We start from the raw sequence: 11,508 nt of genomic DNA, 5'->3' as shown, positions 1-11,508 counted from the left end.
ATTTTTAGTCATCCTATCATCACGATCTCTCTCATTCGGATTTAGTCTCAATTCAATCAAATATCTCTTTTTTGACACGAGTGTCACATTATTAATGGGAATCTGGATGTACGGACCAAAATCAAACCTAGAAGCCAAATTGTTGAGTTTAAAATTGTATTTTTCATAAACAAGTTAAATTATATTATTAGTGCCGTGAATTTTATGACAGTTTCTCTTATGCTCTTACCCAAGTAAAGAAGGATACATAAATGAATCGAAACCATATCCGAATGAGAACGACTCTGGGGATAGAATGACTGAGAAAGATTTAAAAAAAATGAAAGTTATTACCTATACCAACCAGGTGCACATTTCTTTTCGGTGACCTAATCATAGGAACATTAAAATATATTTACCTTAAATTCAAATAAAAAAATATGTTTTAAATACCTTAATTAGGTTGGACAATTAATTAGTCATAATAATTATTGGTTTGTACTCTTATAAAGTCAATGTTAGTCAACTCACTATTTGTAAAGAAAGCTAGGAAACATCCTCCCACCTTCCTATATCAACATCTAAAATAAAGTGGAGTTGACTAATTGAAGCTTTGATTGAGAGAATTAAGCTTATTATTGTCACTAAATCAAGAAATTATTCAATAATGCTATCATTTATTATATATCATATACAATGTATTTCTTAAATTATCATAATTATAACACGTCTTAATTAGTTGGAATAATACGTACACTCCATCATAACAGGACATACTATTTCCCCTTAAATTTAGGTAGTTGAATTCATAATATTGTCCATTTTGTAACGGCTCAAGTCCACCGCTAGCAAATATTATTCGCTTTGACTCGTTACGTATTACCGTCAGTCTCACAGTTTTAAAACGCGTATGTTAAGGAGAGATTTCCACACCCTTATCAGAAATGTTTTGTTCTTCTCTCCAACCAATGTGGGATTTCACAATCCACTTTCTCTAAAACCGTGAGGTTGACTGCAATAACTAACGGACCAAAGCGGACAATATCTGCTACCTGTGTTAAAATATCATCACTAGATCAATAGAGTTAAACCCAATAATTGTACGGAACTTATTGTATATTTATTTTAGTAGAGATTTTAGGAAAGAGATCTCGATCTTCTAGGAAAAAGATTTATATTTGTTAGGTCTAGATTGACTAGGGTTTAGTATAAATACCCCTCCACCCCGTTTTCATCCCAAGAAATCCCAAGCAATACAAAGTTTATACAGATGTTTTTGTAAATCTCTTCTCGATTGGTCTGATTGGCTTTAATAAAGTGTGCGAGTGTTTACCGTAAAGAGTTGTGTTCAACAAGCTATGGGCTCGGATTGTTATAAATAGTATTAGAGCCAAATATCGAATGGTGTGTCAGCGAGGACATTAGGCCCCCAAGGGAAATGAATTGTGAGATCCCAACATTCCTTACAAAGGTATGGAAACCTCTTCCTAACATAGGCGTTTTAAAACCATGAGATTGACAACGATATGTAACGAGCTAAAGTGGACAATATCGATTAGCGGTGAACTTGGGCTGAAGTATATTCAAATCGACACAAAGAAAAAGTTAAAAATATCCCAATAGAGGAAGAATAGACTCTAGTGGCCAAGTCTTTATCAAAGTAGGTACTATATGGTGTGTAGATAAGGTTGAGGGGGCTCATTGGAAGTCCCTATTCAAACTTTTTCTTTTTCATCCTAAGCCTCTGGACCCAACCCCTCCACTGCCACAAAAGAGACCTTTGGCGTATGTCATATTGTGCCGTGGAATTAGGGTATACTGCCCTAATTTTCTCCACAAAATGGCCTTTACGAACTAAGTGTATAATATTTGACTGCTATGTGGTCTATATGTGACCGTGGCGTAAGGCTGAAATTTCATCGATCAACAAATCGACAAAAATATATAGACTTCAATGTTATGGAAACTTTTTTAAATGATCTTAAAATAATAAAAAATATCGAGACTTTCTATAAATATTATGTTTGATGTCAAATTTCACGTCAACCTGACCTAAATTTCTTTTGTTAGGTTTGTAAATTTTTAAAATATATATATATAAAAGGCCAATTTATAAAAAATTTCATTTTTGAACAAATATTGGTACGCATCTATATGAATTATGAATTAGGTTGAGTTGTGTTGGGAAAATCTTTTGGACCAACAAGAAATTTCGGGTTAGTTGTGTTGGTGACATGAGCAACACGAATACAGTTCACAACGCAACCCTTTATTTTTAAGTTAAATTGAGTCCAATTGTTAGATTATTATTTTTTTAATTATTTAAGAATCCTATTTATTCAAAATACATGTTACATTAATAACTAATATCCCATAAAATTTAAATATCAAATATTTACATAACTCATCATTAACCTCCGTTACAAACGTCAAATATTTTTTATATTTAGTAAAATTAGTTGTAACTTTTTTTTGGATTGTTTAGTTGACCCAATAAAAAAAAATCAACATAGGACAAATTGAATTTTCACTTTTCCAAAAATCAAACTAAACTAAAAAAAATAATTTATAAATTTGATTGGATAATTCAGATGGGTCGGTCATTGAAAGCTTAAGAACTTATTAGACATTTCTTAAAATTAAGAGACTGAATCGAGTTTTTTTTATAATTTTTAAAGTTATATATATTGGAGGAGAAAAGTACGTAAGAGTGGAAAACCACACTTAGGTTGAATGATTATAAGAAGCTTTGGAACCCACTTGGTGCGTAGTAGAGCACATGCATCATCCCAACTTGCCCCTCCCTCTTAACACTTTTTATTTAATGTCAATTGTCAACTAATTTTTAAGCACAAAAATGACAAAAACCAATAATCTTTCACCATTTTATTTTTAAAAACAAAAATGACACAAACCAATAATCTTTCGCCATTATTCCACTATCATCCTCGTCCATAAGTTCGATCGAGTGATAATTATAAAATACAAAACATCGAATAGTCTAAGTCAGATTAAATAATCTAATTTGTTGATGCATTTGGCTAGCTCGTTCCATCAATTTTTGGATATATTCTTTCTTACTTTATTCATTCGGTTATCTACTATGTTAGATCATCACTTAGTCTAGTCAGTTATTAAGTTAACATTTAAATAATGATAGTAACAACGAAGATTTATTAAACTATGAATTAAAAGTTCAAAAGTCTAAATAAGAGTTTGTTACGATGTTCATGGTTATCCTTAAGTTACATAAAGAAATTAATGTGAAAAAGTTTAGATAAGTTATTATTATTGTTATATTGAGCTCGTAACCGTCCAGACCTACCACTACCTACTAATAGTAGTTATTGTTTGTTTTAGTCTGTTATGTATTATCGTCAATCTCATGGTTTTAAAACGTGTCTGTTAAGGAGAGATTTCCATATTTTTATAAAAAATAGTTCGTCCCACTCTCTAATGAACGTGGGATCTCACCGAGCTGCTTCCAAAAACATAAGAGACCACTTTTTAAAACATGGGTCCCAATCAAACTATTCCTCCAAGTCCACTACTAGTAGATATTGTCTGTTGTTGTCTGCTAGTATTATCGTCAATCTCATAGTTTTAAAACGTCTGTTAGGGAGAGATTTCCATACTTTTATAAAAAAAAATGGTTCGTTCCACTCCCTAACGAACGTGAAATCTCACTGAGCTACTTCCAAAAACATAAGAGACCACTTTTTAAAACATGGGTCTCAATCAAACTATTCCTTTAAGTCCACTACTAGTAGATATTGTTTGTTTTTGTCTGTTACGTATTGTCATTAACCTCATGGTTTTAAAACGTGTCTATTAAGGAGAGATTTTCATATTTTTATAAAAAAAATGGTTCGTTCCACTCTTTAACGAATGTGGGGATCTCACCGTGCTACTTCCAAAAACCTAATAGACCACTTTTTAAAACATGGGTCCCAATAAAACTATTCCTCCAAGTCGACTACTAGTAGATATTGTCTGTTACTATTGTCGTCAATTTGATAGCTTTAAAACGTGTCTGTTAGGGAGAGATTTTCATATTTTTATACAAAAATGGTTCATTCCACTCTCTAACGAACGTGAGATCTGATCGAGCTACTTCCAAAAACCTAATAGACTACTTTTTAAAACATGGGTCCCAATAAAACTATTCCTCCCAACTTAGAGATTAAAAAGGTGTTTGGATATGGTTTGTTGTACCCATTTTTTTGGTCTTTAATTATCTATTGAGGATGATTAAATTAAGCACTTGAAGCAAGTGGCGTTTTAAATCTAAATTAATTAACTTTTTCAAGATTGACAATTGACAAAAGAAAAAGTTATACCCATCTTATCGACTCATTTATGTTTGGATTAACATGTTAGTTTGATATATATTTTGGGTAGAAAATAAGTGAAAAGAGGTATCAGACTCGATATCAATGATACATTTACTTACATATTTCATATTTACTTTTTGTCGTTTGATATCATTTGTTAGAATAATAAACCTCTTCCTATGATATTATGTTTAATTTTTTATGATTTTATTGTTAGTATCAAATTAAATAGTCTTATGTGAACCGATATATATATATTCTTTATATATTATTCATATGAAAAAAGTTAATTTTTTTATTCATATCAATAAATATATTGGTTTTTTGGAATAAAATAAATTGATGTCAAAGTACACGGTTTCTTAATATGAGTACAATGATATGACTAATTTGAACCTAATTCAAGATTTGTTTGTTTGTTTGAGTTAATGTAACATTAACTCTCGAGTGCTTCTAAAACAGAATACATGAATGAACTGAATCGATCGCTAAATGAAAATAATTGTGATGATATGATAGTTAAGTATATTTAAAAGAATTGATAGTTACTATTTATATCAATAAAATATATATCTTCCTTTTCAGTCGCGTAATCGTGGTAACTCTAAAGTTAAGTATGTTTTGTTTGGAGTAACTCTATATTGGATGATCTCTTGGAAATTTTTGTAGGGAGTATGTGTATAATAGCCCATGCCCACCGTTAATCGATATCGTCCGCTTTGGCCTGTTACAATCGTTGTTAGCCTTACGGTTTTAAAATGCGTCTATGAGGGAGAGGTCGATCGCTGTCAGCCTTACGGTTTTAAAACATGTCATGAGGGAGAGGTTTCCACACCCTTATAAAGAATATTTTATTTTCCTGTTCAATCAATGTGGGATCTCACAATCCACCCTCTAGGGCCCAATGTCCTCGCTGCCATACCATTCGGTGTTAACTCATGGTTACCGCTAACAGATATTGTCTATTTTGGCCCATTACGTATCGTCGTCAACCTCATGGTTTTAAAACGCGTCTATTAGGGAGAAGTTTTCACATTCTTATAAGGAATGTTTCGTTCCCTCTCCAACCGACGTGGGATCTCATAATGTGAGTAACAATAAAGTATATTGAAAGGACTCGTATTAGTTTATATAAATAATTTTCACTCTTACAAGCACTTCAAGAGGAGTAGCTAATATAATCATGTCGCAGGGGAATATAAAAAAGATCACGTATCGAATTCAGATTTTAAATTCTAGTTTAAATTCTATGACATTTGTAAGATTTCACATCAGTTAGAGAAAGGAACAAAATATTCCTTATAAAAGTGTGGAAATCTCTCCTTAACAAACGTATTTTAAAATCATGAGACTGACGACGATACGTAACGGGCCAAAAACTGACAATATATGCTAGCAATGACATCGGGCTATTACAACATTACCCTTAAGTTGTCGTATATCGATGAAGTTATATCGAGAATATTTCTAATCTAGCTAATATGAGACTTCGAACATATTTTCAACGTGAAAATGATTTGCTTTAGAGCTACATAAAAACACAACCGATGGGTTAACGAACGATCTTCCAAATTTAAAAAATAAAAATAAAATAGAAGTGATTGTCAATTTTTTAGGTAAGGTGATGAAATTTGAAAATAAGTTCAATTACATAATGAATCCAAATAAGACAATCAACAAAAAATAATAACAACTTTACATTATTATTCAAATATTTACATCTTAGCAAATCATTATTGTTATTATTTTATGGTATCACATCAACTAGTGAATGAAAAATAATGTCACACGACGTCGTTGAATCAACTAAATAATCATTAACAGCAACACGGAAAACTTTGCAATATTATATGATAGAAATATTTTAACCAACAATTTGGCATCATCAGACATGCATGCATTATCAATTGTGTCTTGTCACATTTTATTTAAGAGTGTGATAATTTTGGGGCCCAACGTCCTCGCTAGCACTCGTTTTTCTCTCTAATCGATGTAGGATCTCATAATTCCTCAAATCTGACATCTTGCAACAATACAAGCCTCACTAGCAGATATGGTTCTATTTGGGCTTTCGGGTAACTCTTACAGAGAATGCTTCGTTCTCGTCTTCAATCGACGCGGGATCTTACAATCTACCCTATTTTGGGGTCCAACGTCCTCGCTAGCACTCATTCTTCTCTCCAATCGATGTGGGATCTCATAATTCCTCACCTGAAAGGGTCAAGCGTCCTCGCCGGCACTCGTTTCTCTCTCCAATTGATTTGATATCTCACATATGTACACTCCTATATATAACAGCTAAATTATAGAAACTTCAAAATTAAAAAAATAATAATAATAAAATTAATGGAATGATTCCATTTTAAGTCTAAATTACCAACTAATTAGTTAGATTAATGATTATGGGACCCAAAAACTATGAGTCCACCAAAGTTGGCTTTAAACATTACACCTTTCCAAGGCAGTTGGCCACAATCAATTAGGGCCTTTATGTATTTATAGTTTTTTTTTTTCGTTTAAAATATTTATTTCAATTAGTAAAAAGTATTTTATTAAGAAAAAAAAAACATCCTATGACCTTGAAGCCCAAGCCCATGTAGCTCATAACTGGGCTTGACCCAATTCTCAACACACCAATAATAAACCATTCGGAAAATTGTAAAAGGGCTATTACAGTAAATTCATTATGTTCATGCCTGGTGGTCGTGGAGGTAATCTTTATGATATTAACCTTCTTAGCTAGTAAATCAATATTTACGAGAATCCTTGTTATGTCGAGAAGCTACTTGTTTCTCGCGCTTACGGTAACCAAATTATGATAATCGATGTGAAACAACATAGATGAATCTTCCGTCTTAACAAACAGAACATCAGTAACCCATGCAATTGTGACATGGGCTACATTAACTTTACTAGAGCCACTCTATCTATAATCATCTGTGATATAGTTAGGTTACTTACTTAACACTTCTAAGAATGAAAACTATCCCCACAGATCAACACGAGTATTTCTTGCATGTTTTGTTTTCACTCACATGCATCCTCGAAAAATTTCTAGAAGGTCATCCAACAACCAAAGAAAGCTTAACCATGGGTTTCCTATGATTAAGCCACCGAAAAGGAATGTGCACTTATTGCTATTTTGACGTCTTCCTTAGTCTGCAATGGCTAAGAAGGTAAGTGGACTTCGCTAACCAAGTAAGTGGACTTATTGCTGGGACACCTTGAGTTAGGTCGGAGGAATTGTGTGATACATGTACATACCAACAAAGCACAATTGATTTTAAGTCTATTTTCTTAGCCAATCAAGCACATACATTTGTTGTAAAATATTATTTTTAATTTTATAAATTATGTAAGGGTTAAATGGTCAATTTGTCTTCGTCTTTTGTGGAGAGTAAAGAGGATTGGGAATAACTTCCGACCACAAACGTTTTTTTTTTGTAGGGAGTCTATAAATACCCACAATATGTTATGTAAAAATGAGATTCGTGGATGAATGGAATTCATATCTCAAATTGAAATGTTTCCCTCCTAAATTCGAGCATCAATTTAGTCATTTCTAAGTTTTGGTCAACTTGTCTTTGACTTGTGTGGAGATTAGGGAGGATTGGGAATAGATCCTGACTACAAACGTTTTTTGTCGGAAGACTATAAATACCCCCAATATGTTATATAAAATTAAGATTCGTGGATAAATGGAATTCATATCTCAAATTGAAATGTTTCCCTCTGAAATTCGAGCATCAATTTAGACATTTCTAAGTTTCAAGCAATTCTTGCTGTAAAAGTGCATCTGAGCCCTTCAATCAGAATGTTTCCCTCCGAAATTCGAGCATCAATTTAGGCATTTCTAAGTTTCAAGCAATTCTTGCGGTAAAAGTGCATCTGAGCCCTTCAATCAAGCCTTGATCAAGATTGATTGTGGAGTGACTCAATTTAGAACAAGGTTTCCAAATCTTGGATTTACATCTTCGATCGTAAGAGGTAATTTAATTCTAGCCTTATCTCTCGATTGATCCGAATTTTGTATAAGGAGGTGTTAATTTGTTTGATTCGAGAGTTCTTGCTTTAACAAAAACTTGGATCGTTGAATTGAAGATTAGGGTTGCCTTATCACGTACTTCCAATATGCTAGCCTATATATCTTATGATATCATGTTCGTAATTATGCCTATAAGATATTGATGGTCCATGTATGATAAGAATGAAAGATATGTCATGTACACGCAAGCATGTCTCATAGAAAAGCTATGATGCGAGGGAACTAATAGAAGTATGATGTGTATCATAACCATGTACACTTATATAAAAAGTTAGTTTCACAGTTGCTAAATATGAAAGACATTTTATCTGTATCTTCATTAAATTTTTCATTACTATTTATTTCATAGAATTAAAAAAAAAACAAACAAACAAACAAAGCGTTTACGAGAAGGCAGGAATTTCAACTGAGCATGACTTCAATTGAACATTCTCGATTGGCAACTGATCCTTAGGAAAGTCACATCCACCGCTTTTTGCGGCCTTAGCCAGCGAAGCACATGGTGGCGGATCCACATCGCTACTAAATCCCTCAATTTCCGTACAGTTCCACTGCAACTTTTTAGGCTTCTTCGACAATCCAATCTTCACATTCGAAACACATATATCCGTGAACGGATCTCCCGAAATTCCCGCCAAATTTGCCGACATTGTAACATTCTTGGCCACCACGTCTCTGTAATTAATGTTCTTAATCTCTGGCAACGCCGAGGGATCGAACTTATCATCCGCATGATCTTTGTAGTCTCCAGCAATCCAAAAGACGTATTTCATCGTGGATAGAAACATTCTTCGGACAAAAATATCCTTGACGAAACCGCCTCGTCCACGAGCGGTTTTGATTCTGACAGCAGACTCTGTGTTGATTGCAGTGACGTTTTCAATCCTGACGTTGCGGATTCCGCCGGACATTTCGCTACCAAGGGCGATACTTGCAGAATCTGGTGAGATGCAAGTGAGGCGGCGAATGATGAGGTCCTTAGTCGGCATTCCAAATTTGATACCGTATTCGTCCCATCCGCTCTTGATGGCGATGCAATCGTCTCCGGAAACGATGTAGCAGTCTTCGATTCGCGTGTTGGAACAAGAATCTGTGAAATTGAAGGGAGAATTAGGTAGAGGGATGATGGAAAAAAAAAAGAAGCCCTAAGATTTTGCAGGTGAAGAAGTAGGGAACCTGGATCGATTCCGTCGGTGTTGGGTACGGTGACCGGAGCCAAGATGGTGAGCCCTTGGATAATCACATTCCTGCTATAGACTGGATGGACGAACCAAGAAGGAGAGTTGATCAAAGTGAGATCTGAGATTTGAATTTGATCAGAATACATGATCTCGATCATGTATGGTCGTGTTACGTTGAGCTCCCCTTTGTGAAATTTATCCCACCAATAAGATCCCTGTCCATCGATCGTGCCGTTGTTACCTACACCATTTCACAAATCCAATTTTATTTCTCAATAATTATTTCTAACCATTGTAAAAAAAATGAATGTTAAAGGTAAAGAAAAAGAAATAATCACCTGTGATAACAACATCGGTAAGATTAGTTCCAAAGATGAGGCTACTATACCGTCCACCAGGGGCATCCCTTCCCCTCCCATAAGATGGGAGAACTTTCACAAGTGGCCATTCCGATTCATTCTGCACACCGTTAGATTATGAAAAACAAATCTAAGTTGTTAGCTTTATAAAAATAATATACTCATAGGTCCAACCTGTGATGCAAGAATTGTAGCTTCTTTATCAATAAAAAGTGTGAAATGGCTTGTCAGATTAAAACTTCCTGTCACCCATTTTCCTGGCGGCACGACCAATTGTGCACCGCCATCCGCCGCCAGTGTGCTGAGATGTTTAATCGCTTGCTGGAACGCTTGAGTATTTGAAGTTACTCCGTCGTCGACGCCGCCAAACTCCGTTAGCAACACCGAGTGTTTTCGGCAATTGATCGCCTGAAATTCCACAAGGTTCGAACTCAGAAGTGAATCCATGGCGTCCACGGTAGCTAAGCTCATCAATGCCAATACAATCACAGCCGAGATTCTCGCAACGGTAACCTGTCCGAAAAAACACAGAAGATGATTCAATTTCATTTTGTTTCACAAAAACATAACGGTAAAAAATGCAGTTGAGTTTACGGGTTCATCTTTTGTTACATTTTTCAAATTTTCTCCAGAAATCAATAAACAAAACCATCAGAGTTTTGAACAATAACCCATAATTATTTGAAAAAACCGATGAAAAGTAGAAGAACAAGCCAACCCTACTCGATCAATTCAAAGAAAACAAAGAACCGAAAGGAAATTCAAAGAAAGAAAAAGAAAAATTACATTGGTTTTTGTGGATTTTCGAGGAAGATCCATGATGAATTTTTGTTTTTGAGTTTATGATTTTTAGATTAGGGGACACAGAATTTTATAGAATAATTTAGGAATTAAAAATAGAAAAGGAATTTTTTACTATTATTATTATTATTATTTAGAGGCTGAAAATTAAGTTGTAAATGGAACCGTTGAATTTACAAGAATAAAAGTCAAATTAAGGACAATACAACGTTGTAAAGAAAGACAATACAACGTGTAAAAAAAACATAAAAATATTTAAAAATAAATTATTAAATATTTTTTATATTAAAATTTTATTTTTATTAGAAACAAAATTTTTGAATAAATTACCCGAACAATTTAAATCAACTTAACTTAAATATTTTATGGTTCAATTCAGGTGATGAATAAGCTTATGACCTTGATGTTGCTATGTTATGACTCACTAACTATGCATGGAATGTGAGTGTTATGACTATAAAGGTGGAAGGAAATTCCTCTGTACGTGTTTTGACGAGAATACCGATGGTTCCAACCACTTTCTTCAGCCTCCACAGGGGTTTGCCTTTTGAAGATTAGTATAACACTTTAGAAATACTTTCTAAACCCCCAAAATCATTGATCTTCGTGAAGTAGAAATCCAAGATTTTCTTCTCAAAATCCTCTCTGTTTTCTCTCTCGATCTCGATTAAAAACACAAAAAAGCAAAACAATCGAATGAGGGTTGGGAGGTTTGAGCATAGAGAAACTTAAAGGGATTGAGAAACGTTCCCGAATCTGGAGTAATTGTCACGATCCAATTTTTGAGGCTTCGAGACTCGAATCGAAAC

The 11,508-nt window shown here is 33.9% G+C and overlaps 1 protein-coding gene across 1 annotated transcript; it reads right to left on the bottom strand.

Annotated features, from left to right (window-relative positions):
• Window positions 1-8,741: 8,741 nt before the first annotated feature.
• LOC111430244 (probable polygalacturonase) lies at window positions 8,742-10,717 on the bottom strand. The gene is made up of 5 exons (XM_023066409.1): window positions 10,685-10,717; window positions 10,073-10,411; window positions 9,878-9,998; window positions 9,535-9,780; window positions 8,742-9,448 (listed from the first exon to the last, which is right to left on the bottom strand). The coding sequence occupies exons 1-5, from the start codon at window positions 10,715-10,717 to the stop codon at window positions 8,742-8,744; spliced, it is 1,446 nt and encodes a 481-aa protein (XP_022922177.1).
• Window positions 10,718-11,508: the final 791 nt, after the last annotated feature.

Source organism: Cucurbita moschata, unplaced genomic scaffold (assembly GCF_002738365.1).
Source record: "Cucurbita moschata cultivar Rifu unplaced genomic scaffold, Cmos_1.0 Cmo_Scf00033, whole genome shotgun sequence".
Classification (NCBI taxonomy): Eukaryota; Viridiplantae; Streptophyta; class Magnoliopsida; order Cucurbitales; family Cucurbitaceae; genus Cucurbita; species Cucurbita moschata.
Note: the sequence above shows the minus strand (reverse complement) of the source record. Positions and strands in the feature narration are given on the sequence as shown.